The 15,666-nt window shown below is 38.2% G+C and overlaps 1 protein-coding gene across 16 annotated transcripts in view; it reads right to left on the bottom strand.

The window, feature by feature from the left end:
• TRIP12 (thyroid hormone receptor interactor 12) overlaps nt 1-15,666 on the bottom strand; it is a 145,834-nt gene that overhangs the window by 17,413 nt on the left and 112,755 nt on the right. For 11 of the 16 annotated variants that reach the window (XM_055090356.1, XM_055090354.1, XM_024124557.3 and 8 more), the window contains 13 exons: nt 13,290-13,390; nt 12,892-13,066; nt 11,604-11,745; nt 10,552-10,743; nt 9,089-9,240; nt 7,215-7,387; nt 6,743-6,816; nt 6,462-6,661; nt 5,686-5,813; nt 4,190-4,341; nt 3,384-3,526; nt 1,691-1,847; nt 285-383 (listed from right to left, as the gene is read on the bottom strand). In XM_055090356.1, the coding sequence (XP_054946331.1) occupies nt 285-383; nt 1,691-1,847; nt 3,384-3,526; nt 4,190-4,341; nt 5,686-5,813; nt 6,462-6,661; nt 6,743-6,816; nt 7,215-7,387; nt 9,089-9,240; nt 10,552-10,743; nt 11,604-11,745; nt 12,892-13,066; nt 13,290-13,390 (1,888 nt within the window). The remainder of the gene's footprint in view (nt 1-284; nt 384-1,690; nt 1,848-3,383; nt 3,527-4,189; nt 4,342-5,685; nt 5,814-6,461; nt 6,662-6,742; nt 6,817-7,214; nt 7,388-9,088; nt 9,241-10,551; nt 10,744-11,603; nt 11,746-12,891; nt 13,067-13,289; nt 13,391-15,666) is intronic. The other 5 variants (XM_024124554.3, XM_024124562.3, XM_024124558.3 and 2 more) reach the window with 1 other exon arrangement.

The following is a 15,666-nucleotide window of genomic DNA, read 5'->3' on the forward strand; positions in this document are numbered from 1 at the left end:
CAAACATTTTGGAAGTTATGTTTAAAACCTTTCACTTTAGGTTGATAAAACCTAAAGATTACACAAACACTTGCTCTTCTGCCAGGAAAAAAAAAAACCCCGTCTTTTATTATGCAATTTAACCTCGAAAAATGGAGAACTTAGAACAAATCATTCAAGAGAAAACAGAGCACATCTCAAGTTTTGAGATAAATTTCCCAATCGTCTTTTAGAATTTCACAGGACCAAGAAACTCTAGTGACATCTTATCAAGAGCACAAGTCAACACAGCCTCATAAGCTCACCTCATTTTCATACTGAATTTCTAACATGGCCCGTGAGCTGCCGAGATCCTGCATCACAGACTCTGCTTGTTTCAGCAGCTCCTCTCTGTTCACAGTACGCTGCAAAGGAAAGTACAAACTTTGATAAACAGGTGGCATTTCTCTCAGTGCAAAAAAAAAAAAAAAAAAAAAATCAATTCAATCGTTAAAAATTATTTCTTAAAAAAGAAGCACACCTCAGAAAAGGTTTTAAGACACAGCTGCAGTGCTATAAACATAGACAGCATCCTGCTGTACATGAAGAAAAGCTAGATGTGAGTGTAGTTATTAGCTTGAGCCCATGGCAAATTCAAAAAATTCAAGTTGTTGAAGAAAGGATCTCTGTAACCTTCTCAAACATCAATGCAATTCAGGGCTGTGGCTCCATGAAATCTCGTTGGGTACATTTATAGTTTGGTGATGGAGAAATAGGTGTGGAGGTGACAGGTGAGCTGGAAACCTACTGGCTCTGACTGGCAGAGATCCTACAAGCACCAGTGCAAACATCTATTAATGAGATGCACAGGGATGAGAAAGGTCTTGATAGATTTCCAAATTCTACCTACACCTTGTTTACGGAGGAATCCTAACAATACAAATAAAGATAGGATTTAAGAACAATGTTTTTTTGTTTTGCTTCTCATTCTTCCCACTCCCCCTTTTTAAGCCATTACTAATGGCTTTTGTGAGACTTCTGGAGATAGAAGTTTGTAGGAAGACAGACTTGAATAAGAATCCTCAGCAAGAAAAAGGCAGATGAACAAAGAAATCCTAAGTAAAAGGCAGTGCAGTATGAGAAGTGCAGGACTAGTCTCAGATGTAAATGGCCCAGGGCTGTGTGGTTTAGAGTTATCACCATGGGGCCAGGATTAGAAGCACAAGAAGATGCAGTCAGCAACACAAGGCTGACTGGTATAGAGACATGAACTATAGCAAGGATTTTGTTTGTCTCTTCTAATTGGAGTGATTTGCTAAGAGAATGATGTGGATTTGATTAATTCTACCTATTGCATAAAGGGATCAATTATAAAAGGGAGATATGGTTAGAGTTCTTAATTTAGAAAGAAAAGGAAGGAGGTCTCAGTGAAAGAAGAGAAGGGTCTTCCTTGGCACAAGAGTTATGGAGACTAAAAGAGAAAAATTGTAGAAATCATTACAGAAACCGGGATGGGAAGGAAGGACTCTTACTGGAGAATAAAGAAGAATCCCAAGAGATCCCAAGAGACTGATAGGAAAATATGGCTAACCCATATGATAAGAAGATAAGCAAAGAGATAACTGTGACTAAGATAAGCCTCTAGACCAATAGAGATAATCAGATGCATCACATTTCTAGTTTTCCCATTATCAGTATGACTTATCTTTAAATATTTTTGGGAGAAACTTACTTTTTTTCTATCCAATCTAGGTGCAACTCTGCTATCTTGAGAATCAGACTGGTTGATTTCTGGGTTGGTATCAAGTAATCTTTGCATTGCTCGGTCCCGATCAAATGCAGTTACATAAAAAAGCATTTGCCGGGTATCAAAAGGGAAGAAAAACGGGCTGTAAAAAGATGCAATATAAATTTATTAACTGAATTAGAACCAGAAACCATTAAAAAACCCTAGCTTAGAAACAACTTTTGATATGATACAGATTAATAATTATAATGTAACCAATAAAAATGGTCTACTCAACTAATTTTGAAGAATCTTCATAATTCTTGCATGAAATTTCTAAGTGATCAAGTAATAATGCATTAAGTAGCCATTCACTATGAAATCTGAAATTCAACCATTAAAGTCAAGTCCATCCAAGATCATCTTTAATCTACCCAATGACCTTCAGTAAGCATAACATGACTAGTGAAGGCGAAATTTTAAAATATAATCACCACCTCACCAGGGGTTGCCAAGCCATCCCATTCCATCTACACACAAGTAATGGTTTCACTAAGTTCATGATTTTCCTCTTGGTTTTGGCATCTGTTACGTCACTCAAAACTGCCAAAAGGCAGCTGCTTATTTTTTTTTTTAACATCTTTATTGGAGTATAACTGCTTTACAATGGTGTGTTAGTTTCTGCTTTACAACAAAGTGAATCAGTTATACATAGACATATCTCCCCATATCTCTTCCCTCTTGCGTCTCCCTCTCTCCCACCCGTCTAGGTGGTCACAAACCACCGAGCTGATCTCCCTGTGTCATGCGGCTGCTTCCCACTAGCTATCCGCCCTGCGTTTGGTAGTGTATATACGTCCATGCCACTCTCTCACTTTGTCCCAGCTTACCCTTTCCCCTCCCCACATCCTCAAGTCCATGCTCTAGTAGGTCTGTGTTTTATTCCCGTCCTACCCCTAGTCTCTTCATATTTTTTGTTTTTTCTTAGATTCCATATATATGTGTTAGCATACGGTATTTGTTTTTCTCCTTCTGACTTACTTCACTCTGTATGACAGACTCCAGGTCCATCAGCTGCTTATTTTTAAAGAGTGAACTCTGCAGTACCAAGGCCCTGCTGCCTCTTGACATATGATTTGGGCAGTCCTTGACACAGAACTGTCCAGAGCAGTTCCTATGATTATCTAAGCATTCGGCATCTGTTCTGTACAACGTGGGTAGCCACGCGAGGATGTGGATAGTGTGACTAAAAAACTCTATTTAAAATCTTTCATTTTAATTCATCTAAATGTGAATACAGCTACATGGGGCTGGTGGCTCCCGTATCCATCAGTGCAGTCCTATAGTCTCCAAGAATGTAGGTCTGGACCCAAACAGGCTCAGAGAGAGAATCAACCAAACTCCACCTTTGGTGTCCAATTTTATGATGGAAGAGGGCTGAATCTCCTCACTGAAAACCCCTGTGTACTTCCCTGTTTCATATATAAGGGTGCCACCAAGTAGACCTAGTACCGGCCCCAGCTCATCTAGCCTGTTTGGATGCTGCAGCTACACTATTAAGCAAGCTATGATCAAAAACCACGTTAACTAAACACATTTAAATAGGTTTGCTAAAGGCTATGTTTTTGTAACAAGATATATAAAGACCAACACAATGATAACACTCCCAAGCCCACCACTACAGAAGTGATTGTCTTACCAGGTTTTTCCTAGTTCAGTAAGCCATGTTGGGATGTTTCCTGTCATGATTACTAAAGGATCCTGAAGCTGCCTATTTGCTTTTGCTGTCAACTTACTGTTAATAAATTCACTAGTTGGGATAATCTCCTTGCACACTGCATTCTGTAAAATGTTAAAAAAAAAAAAGTCTATTATGTAGTAAAACATTAGGATTATATTCACTATCATTTCCTTTGTTCCCAAATACGTATGCAGAGTGCCGAGATTTCCCCTGCTGGTTTCCAACATACAGCTTCTCGTTGGTATGTCCCAACCCGAACGACAGCTTTCACAACGCACAGCTGAGACAGCCCCAACCCCACGTGCCACTGACATAGCAGCGAACGCTTCATGCAGGGCCAACTCCTTCACTCTTCCCTCACTAGAGAAGTATCAAAAGCAAGCATTCAACTTTCACTTGAATTTAATACACATCTTAAATAAATGAACTTTTAGCTAAAGGTACCTAAAGATTTTTTAACTAATAAATTAATGTTCAATTTTTATGTGGTAGCTTAATTTTATAAATTATAGCTAGAGAATATTTACAAGTCTGCCAAGAGAACTAATCCAAGAACGTAGGCCGGGGGAAAAACCAGTGGGGGAGAAGTTCCCACTGCCGAGTATACTGCACTTCACTGGGCTAGGATCCGTGCTGTTCAGCTGAATCACTGTTTCTAGTTCTAGTACAACAGGAAATTGATCAAGCACTAGACAGAAACTAAGAAAAAACATGTAATGGACAACACATCAGGGAAAAGGTGGAAAGTAGGCAACATTACTCACATCATACAAGTAATACCAGTATCGACTGATGGCATGTAAAACTCTTAAAAGAAGAATCACATCTAATGAAGGGTCTTCAAAAGTTATATTTTCAGGTGGTGTGGGTATGAGGTAAACTTCTAAAGGATTTGATACTGACGGGCACACTCCATCTAGAGGGCAAAAGATCAAAGTTTGATCAAAGTGTTGATCAAAGTTAAAAAGGCAGAGTCAAAAAAGCCAGCATCATCTCAACATGCCTAAAAACAGTAACCACGAGTGGTTAAGATTTAACGCTCGGTATCTTATTAGTAGAGTACTGATAGCTTGAACATTTTTCTTCCCTTTTTATCTTACAGATAAATCATCCAGACTTAGGCAAATTTCACTTTCTCTCCCATACTCATACATTGTAAAGGAGAAAAACTGACTCCTTTGCATTTCTCCTTTATATCAGAAAAATAACTAACAATAAAATGGCCAGAGAGGAGTAAAGAAAAGGTGTTTAAACTTAAGTTCACTGTTACAGAAATTTCCTGGATTTTTTACATCCGGTTTAAAATGGCCATGTAAGATAAACAAATACTCCCAAGTTATAAATCTGATAAAAATAAGATTTGGTTATTTAATCCAAGACTTAGGACATGATAGACTGTGACAGTTTCCAAGTAGGATCTGCAATTCCTTTGTTCTTAGATCTCATAAAGTAATAGCATTAAAAAAAAGAGAGAGAGATTGAAACTGTTGCCATTTACTTCTACCAAGCGAAGAAATTAAAAATCACAACACTATCTCTGCATAAAAGGGCAATTGTTTTAATACCAAAAACATAGAAAACAAATATCTCAAATACCCTTTTATATAGAAAAGACTGAGTTTTATGAAAAACAAAGTTGCTACAATGCCCTTACTTCTGTGGACCAGGGAAAATTTCATCAACAACACCAGTGTTTGGAAATCCCTGATAGGGGCTGGTCCCCAAGGAACGCAGCCTATCGGTAAGGCACTGTTACCATCTTATAAAAAAGAAAGGGAGGAAATGAGCAAACTTAGACTGGAAGGAAATACTACAAAGGAAGGTAAGTCAATTGGGAGGTTTTACTACTTTCTGTAGTCATTTTATAACCTAGCAAAACTTTCTATTCCTTCTATAACTGGTGGATCACACTATTATAATGAATAACAATAAAAATTAAGGGCCAACCTGCCAATGTCCAGCCTCTTCTTTAGTGCATATGTTCTACTAATGAAATTTGTTTTTGCTTTCATAAAAACATGAATTCTTCAGGGAAAGAATGGTAAGTTTTCCCCAAAATTCTTTCAAGATAACTTTTCACTTTCTAGACATTAAAGTCAAGGGTTCAATTAAAAGCAGCCAAGCATTTGTAGTAATTCATATTTTTATAAATTATATTAAAAGATTTTACTACTAGATATAAATCACTCCATCAAAACCTTCAAGACAGGAAGACTACTGCCCCATGGCAATCTCCTTGCCCCTCTAAGACATCACTTACCGTTCCATAACTCATCGTGCTTTTTTGCATTTCTAGGGGAAGTTTTCGTTGGAGCTGTTTGGGCTCTTCCTCTTTTACCACCAACACAGTCTTTATTGCTTTCTTCATCCTCTCTCACGGGCTTGTACCTAAAGTAATGAGAGTATGTAAACCCAAGTAGATTTTTAAATGGCAAATTATTCTGCAAGGCCAAAGTGGAAGCCACAGACACCAGAGAGTTACCAGAACAACTCCCTGAGGGCTATCCTCTCTCTCCCTAGTTGTGGATTTGGAGAACTGCCAATGGGACTGCTTCCTAGAAAAGATCACCTAGGAGGGGCCACCTGAGAAACTCCAGGGGGTGGCTCTGAGAAGAATCACCCTGTTTAAATAAGTAGTAGACATTCACCAACAATGCAGGAAGCTGCATCCAAATGCCTCTAAGGGCTCAGAGATGCCAAACTTCGTACTACCTAAAGGAACATCATCTTATGGAGACATTTTTGCCTTATTTACAGACTTGAAATGAAGCTGCTAGAAAAGTAGATGCAAATTATGATTATTTATTGCCCAAACACATTTTCAAGTAGACTTAATGAGGAAGCTAAATACACACACATACACACACATGCACACACACACACAAGATGGAACATCTGAAGTGGCTTTTAATAATAAAACATAGAATTTAGAGTCCCCTCTCTCCTTATGCAAGGCCAGCCAGTAACAGGAATTCCAAAACACACGAACAGTATCAATGTTGATGAAAAACCAAACAAAATCATTTTCAGACTTGCCATATTGTATGAGTTTTCGTCCAAATACCAGCTCTTCCTAGAGGATTGCTCTCATCATCCGTGGATTCCCGTTCATCTTCGGCCTGTATACTGAACTGCCGTACTGCCTGATACACAGTCATGTTATACGGTAGCAAATGTTCTCCAATGTAAAACTGTAGCCTGTGTCGTACATTTCCTGAATTTAAGAATTGAGCAGCCTAAATAAAGCAAAACAAAATCCATTGAAGCTACAGGCCCTGAACTTTACACATTAAAACTTGGTGAGAACAGCACCTTACCAGAGACTCGTCTATTTCCTCATCAGAGCCATCATCGTCACTGTCTTCATCATCTTCTCTTACTCTTCCATACCCTAAGGACCCAAGAAGTCTGTTAAACTCCTAGCAATTTCATGTGGCAAAGAAAAGCCTATATATACTGGTTAAAATAACATATTGCTAGAAAAACACACATATTACATTTTGATCTACAAAGCAGAAAGATTAAGAAAACTGTCAGATACAAAATGTGGTTTCCACTACATTCCACCAGGATAAAGTAACTCATCACCCAATCAACCAAGTAAGCAGTCAATCCCTACAAAATTTAACATTTCTACATACTACCTATAAAATAAATGATGAGTACACAAGTTCCTGATGCTAGGTTTTGACAGAAGCAGCAATAGGGAAATAATTTCTATCCATATCTTAATATTAACTTCTTCCCAAATGTACATATAAACACACAATATACATGTACAGAAAGTACCTCTAACTACAAGGTATCTCTCGATAGCTTGCACCAAAGCCAGAGGGTCAATCTTGACAGGTCCACCCTTCCACTGCTTCACATTTGCACAGTCTGGATGTCTTTGTAACTGGCATTTTAACTGATGTGTGTTGAAAAATTTTAAAGCCTGTGATCCTCTGTTGAGAGAAAAGCTCAAGATAATTTGTGAAAAAAAAGTTATTCTATTATTTTCAAAGCCAACATACACTAACTAAAATAAAAGCAAGATAATACAAACTCTGCATTTTTGAGACACAAAGTAGCACTTACCAGTTATGCATATAGTAAAGCCAGCAATTCCAAGTTATTGGAAAAAACTTTTTATGATAAGAAATAAAAGAGGATGTGTACGCATGCATATGAAAACGTTAAATCAACTTTCCATCTCTGTCCCACCATGAATCTATGTAAGCGGAAATACCTCACCATCGAGATTTAATTATTTCCCCAGGATAAAAATTCCTGAACCATTTGGGCATGCTCACTTCTGCAATATTTTGCCATTGCCTACTAAAACCTATTTATTTAAAAACAGACAACAAACCCTCTCATTTTTGCTTTCAAAGAGTTCAGCTACAAAATTACTTTAAAAACTAACCTTTAAATTCTACTTTGCTATAGTCTTTTGAGTGAAGCAGTTTAATAGCTATACCCATCTAGACCTGGTAATGATATTCAACTGCTCATTTCTGAAAAGGTCTGGCAAGAGTAAGACGAGTTTAAAATGCAGTTATCTACAAGGTTCCATAACGCATGCAAATAGGGGTATGGGAAAGAATATTCCATTATATTGATATATACATATGTAAACATACATATTTTACACAAATTTAGATAAAAATGAAAAACACTATGGTTTTCTCAAATATATTTGAAAGTGTCCCTTTATTTCATAAAAATCTTCCAGGACAGTTTAATAATCAAAATTAAATACCACTCTCGGGCTTCCCTGGTGGCGCAGTGGTTGAGAGCCCGCCTGCCGATGCAGGGGACACGGGTTCGTGCCCCGGTCCGGGAGGATCCCGCATGCCGCGGAGCGGCTGGGCCCGTGAGCCGTGGCCGCTGGGCCTGCGCGTCAGGAGCCTGTGCCCCGCAGCGGGAGAGGCCACAGCAGTGAGAGGCCCGCATAACGCAAAAAAAAAAAAAAAAAAAAAAAACCACTCTCTACATTAAATTTCAAAGCAGAAAAAAACCTAGTCCACGCTAATCACTTCATTGTTCAATAATGCATACTGTTTTAATTCAGCCAAAATTTTAAATGTCTTTACAACACACCAGACTGTGTTTTTTAAAACCAAACTACTTTTTAAAATTTTCTAGGCTGCTAGTCATAATATTCCAGGAAGCATGTAACATTCTGTAAGAACACAACAATGAACTTAATGAATTCTTTCTGTAGCACTTCATGAGTCCTGTAAAACTACTATATTATGGAAAAAAATAAACTTATTTGTTAAAGCCCATCAAAATGCAAAGTTTTTGCAAAACCACTTAGATCACATATGAAATCACATTATTGCACAGAAAGTAAACATTTTATTATCCATATCTACAAACTTCTTGGAGAAAAGCTTTATATATTAAAGTACATCAATTTAAGGAAAACTAAGCCTATTACAACTTGCCAGCACAAGTTGGTTTTATATTTTCAAAACATCATGTTTAAGATACGGGGTACGACTTTAGGGATAAAAATTATTTGATTCACACTTTAGAGTATTTAATTTCTGCGGTCCTTATAGACGAATGTTCTTTGAGCAGACCAAGATGTCACTAGACCTCTTGCCACCTTACCTCAACAAAGTTAAGCATAAAGTCCAATGGCAAGGGCACACCTAGGCCAGGACCCTTACCTGCCTCCTGTGCCATTTCCACTCGGAAAGTCATGCACTTTGACTGGAAATTGTTCCATCTGGCTGAGGCAATTGTTCATCTTGTGAACTAATGCCAACAAAGGTGCATTACCCACTGGTTCTACTCTTCCAATGGGCTCTTCTCCAGGAAGCTAAAGTTATAAACAAACCAATAGGTTAAGCAAGGCCTCATGAAAATGGAATGCTCAACAAGAAAATTTAATAGGTAGCTTTACAAGAGATCTAATCTATTGTACCTTTTTTGATGGATTTGGTTAGAACAGTGTTTCCAAAGAAATTATTTCAATAAAGACATTCTTTCTGTATAGGCCCACAATCCCATATTCACAATTCCTAAGTCCAAAAGGCTTGAAAACACAACTCATTTGGTGGCAAAACCTGACTCAGACAGACACAAGGCCATTTGGAGTCTTTATTCAACCTTTATTTAGTAGGAATAGTCATATATTCTGCTGCAAAAAATATTTAATGTGTACGAAGTACTGTTCAGAATCCACTGGGGATATATCAGGTAATACATGCTGTATATACTGTATGGTAGAACTCGTGAAACCCATCCAGCCCCAAGGCATTTCAGATAAGAGATTACAGACCTGTACATAATTTTAAGCATGGTATAAAAACTAAATCCAATATTGCTACACATCTAATGATTCTCAAATAAACATCAATTCTGCTTTAGGTAGCCGCACAAGTTAAAATAATACAAGCAATGCCTGCAAACACTGAAAAGACATGGTGACACTGTTTCACACGGGAGACCTGTCCTTCGCCCTATTACACAGCTGAACCAGAGAATCTTCCCTAGGGACGCCTTCTCTTAAGCATTATGAACAAGCAGAGTGATGCTGAGTCACCAGTGTCCAGGTCACTCCCTCGCTCTCACCCACTGAGGGCGGAGGACGTGAAGCTACTCTGTGGCTTCTGGTCTCATAAGCCACATTATAAATGGTGATTAAGTACTCTTCAATGAAATTGTTAGTTCTGTGTTTTACATACAAAATGGAAATGTGTATGTCTACTCTATCTTATGTCTATAGCTACATTATGTCTACTGTATTTCCCTTAAAAAAATATACTGCAAACTGCAATATGTTTAAAAACAGATATTGGAAAAAAAAAAACAAAAACAGATATTGAGAATAAAATACATTCACAAGTGAGAGACTACTATTAATGGCTTGTCTGACAGAAAAACAAAGACTCAAGATTCATCAACCACAGAACAGGCCCTTGCTTCAAGTCATCATTTCGTTGTTTTACTATTTACCTGATGTATAAAAGACCAATGAATCCAACTGTGTATAACAAGCAAGCTAAAAACTTTACCTCAATATCTTGACCAAAAACGACTCGAAATTACTATTGGGATGAAAATATACACACTAGTGAACAATGACGCTTAAACTTAGACACACAGGCATTATTATTAGATAACTTACTGGAGAAGAAAAAAATACATGAAGGAATCTCTTTAATCTGATCTCTCTGCTCACAGCATCCTTTTCGCTTTTAGATGTCAAATAAAGCAATAGCTGCTTCACAAATCCACTATGTTGGATTTCAAATGATGAAACATCTGACTCTGAGACTATGCTACGGATTTCTACAAGGCACTCAGCTCCACCATCCACCTGAAAGAGTTGAAAACAGTATTTACTGATTGAGACAGTCTTTACTAAACGCACAATTCACATTTCCCCAAAAGCAACTGGATACTTTCTTAACACCTTTAAAAAAGAAGGCAGGGGCAGGTGGTGCATTCTTGGTAGAGCTTTGAAAAATAACATCTTATCTACACACACATTCACAAAATGTTACTACTTCATGACAGAAAACCAGTAACCATACTAACATTAAAAAAAAAAAAACACCTCCATATTCAACCAATGGAGTTGTGTTAAAAAATTAAAAAAAGACAAAGGATGAGAATACGAATGGAGGAATAGAGCTACAATACCAAAATGAAAAGATGTAACAAGAGTTCAAGGTATGGCTTTATATTAGTACATTTAAAGTCTGAATGAAACAGACAATTTCTTGGAAAACATGTACTACTCATATTGCTCAAAGTATATCAAAAATGGAAACAGAGTCAGATGAAACACAAAAGGCTTAGTTATTACATCTCTACCCTCTCTGAGCACTCTCAGGCCACAGGTAAACAGGGGTTAAGGAAGGTCTTCTCAATGCTAACACCTGTAGCTGAAGAGGACTGAGAGAAGAGATGTGCTTGAGGGACATTTCTGAAGTCTCTTCATTTGTCAAGAAATAAGGGAGGTGAAGGAAAGAAAGTCAAATAAAATACCAGATGTCTAGCCCATCTAATGATAAAATGATGCAAGAAAAGTCAAGGGACAAGTTAAAGAAATGTCAGCACCAAAGGTACATGTCTGGCTAAAAAGCTAGAGAGTCACCAAGGAAAGGAAGAGCAGGACGGAAGAGACGCCGGAAGAGACAAAAGAGAACCAGACAGATGCACCAGTCACGGTACCTGGAGGTTGAGTTGTTCGGTTGCAGCACAAAGTCTCTGAAGGACATTCAATGCAGGGTTGCTTCCATCCATGTTCTCAGAACTGAAATAACGCTCTACAAATTTATGTGCCTGCTCTTTAATCCAACCTTTGATTTTTTCTCTGCCAGAAGGAAAAAGATATTAAAGTCTCAGTGTACACAGAAAGGATTTCAATTATAACTTCTGGTCAAAGGTAAATAGTTGCTACATTTAAAATCCTTTTTGGCCGATGCTTATAGGCTAGTAAATTCAGATTCCACATTAACCCAATTAAGTTTCACTTTGAAAGTGGGCTAAGATATACCTAGAGAAATGCACAGGTACTTAAAATACATTTCAGGTCATTACATGAAGACCAAAGAAACAGTTCTAACTTCTAGGGACTCTTAGGACAACCTAAGAGTTTCCTGAGTGTTCACCTGAAAGCAATTTTACATGACTGTTCTCTAAGGTACAGACGTATCTGCACTGTCCTTTGTTTATGTTCCCTGGAGAGCTGAAGTAAAGAACTATAGACAAGAAACATCCACCTGTTAGGTGCACAATTAGCTATGACAGCTGAGACCTCACTGTTTAAATTACAAATTCTGATGGCTTCAGAAATACATTTGCTTAATTATTTTTATTAACTGAAGTTCAGAACACCAACCAACCAAAGCAATCAACCAAACAAAAAGGACTTGTTTTCCCAATGGAATTTGATTTTTTAAAATTTCTTATTTGCAGAAGTAGTACTCCTTGCTGGTATGTTACATCCAGAGCCAAAAAACAAAACAATCCTTAGGATTTTAAAGAAATAATTTTTTAAAGCCATAAACTGGTGTGAAATAATTTAGCTGACAGAGTTCTAAGTTTCCAAAAAAGGGCTCTGCTCTAAGAGCCTTACCTTCCATCGTAAAGGGTAGAGGAGGGTTACCATAAAAGAGCGCGCATGTACGTGTACAGAAAATACGTCGGCTTTCCCTTTTCCAGAACAGAACTAAAGGACAGGTTCAATGGGAAACCTAGTTGTTTTGGCTCTGAACGTACACAACTCCCAAGAAGACATGTTGAAAGGAATTTTAAAATGTGAGACTGGAACGCAGGACAAAGCCAGACACAGGGTTCAAGAATTGAGAATCGGCTCCATCCTTGAGCTATGCCACCTCTGGGCATAAATTAAAGGTCTGTGTCCATGTTTCATCTCCATATAATAAATATGCCGACTGAAAAATGGGAAGTTTTTCTGACCTGAGAACAGAGGTGACACAGAACCCCCCCACCTTACCTGTTATTCGATATGGTGTCCTTTGAGGCGGCCCTGGCAAGACCACTAACTCCCGCAGCTCGGGCCGGTTCAATGTTGTTGCTGTGAGACTGTGCGCTTAACCTTCCCCACGTTTTTGGATTCAAGCTTGCCAGGAAAGAAGATTTAGGTGACTGAGTAGTGGTGGGGCTTTTAGCTATGAAAAGAGAATGATGATTAAATCATTTCAATGCAATCGATGAAAACCAACTGAATTTTAAGATTCCCACTCTTAATAAATTAGATAAGAGAACTAAGAACACTGGGAATTCAGGAAACTCAGCCATGCTTCAAAGCTATCAGCAATTTTAATGAAGTATGTATCTTTAACTGCTACCACCTTTCCCTTTACTGCCTCACAGTTTCATCACAAAAATTACCTTGATTGTCTACTTTGTCATCATCTCTTGGAGGTGAATACTTTGGCCTTCTTGATCCTCGTTTTGGCAGTCGTTTTCTCTTTAGAACATCACTTAATCGACTGTCACATGGGAAAACATGGGATAAGTTTAGCACTTACCATGATTTAGTATCATCACTCATTTAAAAGCAAGCTAAAATGGCAGAATATTGTTATAACAGCATATTTTTCATATAGTGATTATTTAATGCCAACTCTGCACCAATGTTCTAGAAGTGTACACACAGAAAATGATTAGTTCAGAAAATAGTTAGCTATTTGACTACACTGAACTACTAAAAAGAAAACCAGGGACTTCCCTGGTGGTGTAGTGCTTAAGAATCCGCCTGCCAATGCAGGGGACACGGGTTTGAGACCTAGTCCGGGAAGATCCCACATGCCGAACTAAGCCCGTGAGCCACAACTACTGCAGCCCGCGACTAGAGCCCGGGGTCTGCAACAAGAGAAGCCACCGCAATGAGAAGCCCATGTGCCACACTGAAGAGTAGCCCCCGCTCGCCGCAACTAGAGAAAGCCGGCGCACAGCAACGAAGACCCAACACAGCCAAATATAAATTAAAAAAAAATAAATTTAATAAAAAAATCAATTAATTTTAAAAAAAGAAAACCAAATAGAATATCTCATTAATCCTGTCTTAAACTCCATTATTAAATGCAGTACATACATAAAGCATAGGAAACAAATATGCAATGCATAAACTAGAAAAAGAATATGTTAAATCTGAGTACCTTATTTCTTCCCTAACCTAAATGACAATAAGTAAAATACACATAGCATTGAGTGTTAATATTATCAAAATACTTTCCAATACTACCCAAAGGAATTTCATGGTGTGTAATGGCCATGACATCCTAAATGAATGCACTTATAAGTACTTTTTTATTTTATTTTATTTTATTTTTTTGTGGTACGCGGGCCTCTCACTGTCGTGGCCTCTCCCGTTGCGGAGCACAGGCTCCCGACACACAGGCTCAGTGGCCATGGCTCACGGGCCTAGCCACTCCGTGGCATGTGGGATCTTCCCAGACCGGGGCACGAACCCATGTCCCCTGCATCGGCAGGCGGATTCTCAACCACTGCACCACCAGGGAAGCCCGATAAGTACTTTTTTAAAAAATTCAAAATTATCTGTGAACAAATGTGCCAAGTGATAGTCTGAATAGCCTATTTTGAATTAGAATACATGAAACAGAACGTATGTAGCCTCTGTGTACTATTTTCACTATCTTTAACAACACTAGAAATAGTTTAAAATATCATTCATTCTTCAAACAACAAAGCTACATAAAGTGGGCAAGATGAAAAAAAGTTCTGGTTCAGTTGGTCTATGACCCAAGTAAGAAAAAGTTTGGAAAAAATATTTAAAGTCTTCCAACATCTGACATGTCTATTGAAAGCACTTAATAGTGTGATCAATATACCTGACGATCAGGACAAGTGAACTTTCGAAGAATAAACTTAAAATTAAACAATTCCACCTTTACAAATTTATATAAACTTTTCATTTAAAACCATATTAGAAGAGAAAGGAATCACTTAAAACTCTGAAAGTATTTTAAGAAAAAGGTCCTTTCCTCTTTCTTTAAGAGTATCAACTGTCAGAACCTATAATCATACAGGTTCCTTGCATTGCATATTTGTTTCATATACTTTACGTATGTAGCTCAGAAATACGGCATTTGTCTGAGCTGCATCATATTTTACCAAGTGCCTGTGCTATCACAGACCATTGGGCTGGCCAAAAAGTTCGTTCGGATTTTTCCTACCATCTGCAATGACTTAAGGTTACTGCAGCAGCTGGGGGAGGGAGCGGGGCTCGGGAGGAAGTAGAGAGGCAGGCAAGGCTGGGAGGGAAAATGGCAAGACAATCCAACTTGAAAACAGTGAAGGTGGAGGGTCTCTGGCATTCTCAAACTCCTTGGACTGTGCCCACTACATGGTCCCACTTAAACCCAGCAGCTTCCTAAAATTAACAGACACTGTGCCAGAAGTCACAGAATTGCCAAAATTCATATTTAAACCAGCGTGGACAACTGCCACCAGGGGGCACCAAAAGCAGCTGGGATTCTGAGTGGGCTAGCTTCACAGGACAATGCTACCTTGCAGTTTATAAGATTAAATTATTGGACCCCACTTATTAAGTATAATATGTTTTACCAAGGTCTACTTTTCAGCTTACATCGAAGAAACAAAAACACTTTTAGAGTGTGATTTGTTTCAACACAACAAAATGAAAACCAACACGAGGGTTTAGTAATGTTCTCAGCAGCACAGTACAACAAAGGAATTAGAAAAGAGGTGGAAGCAGAGAACTTAGAACTCTCATTTGCCTTTA

Source organism: Physeter macrocephalus, chromosome 2, assembly GCF_002837175.3.
Source record: "Physeter macrocephalus isolate SW-GA chromosome 2, ASM283717v5, whole genome shotgun sequence".
Classification (NCBI taxonomy): Eukaryota; Metazoa; Chordata; class Mammalia; order Artiodactyla; family Physeteridae; genus Physeter; species Physeter macrocephalus.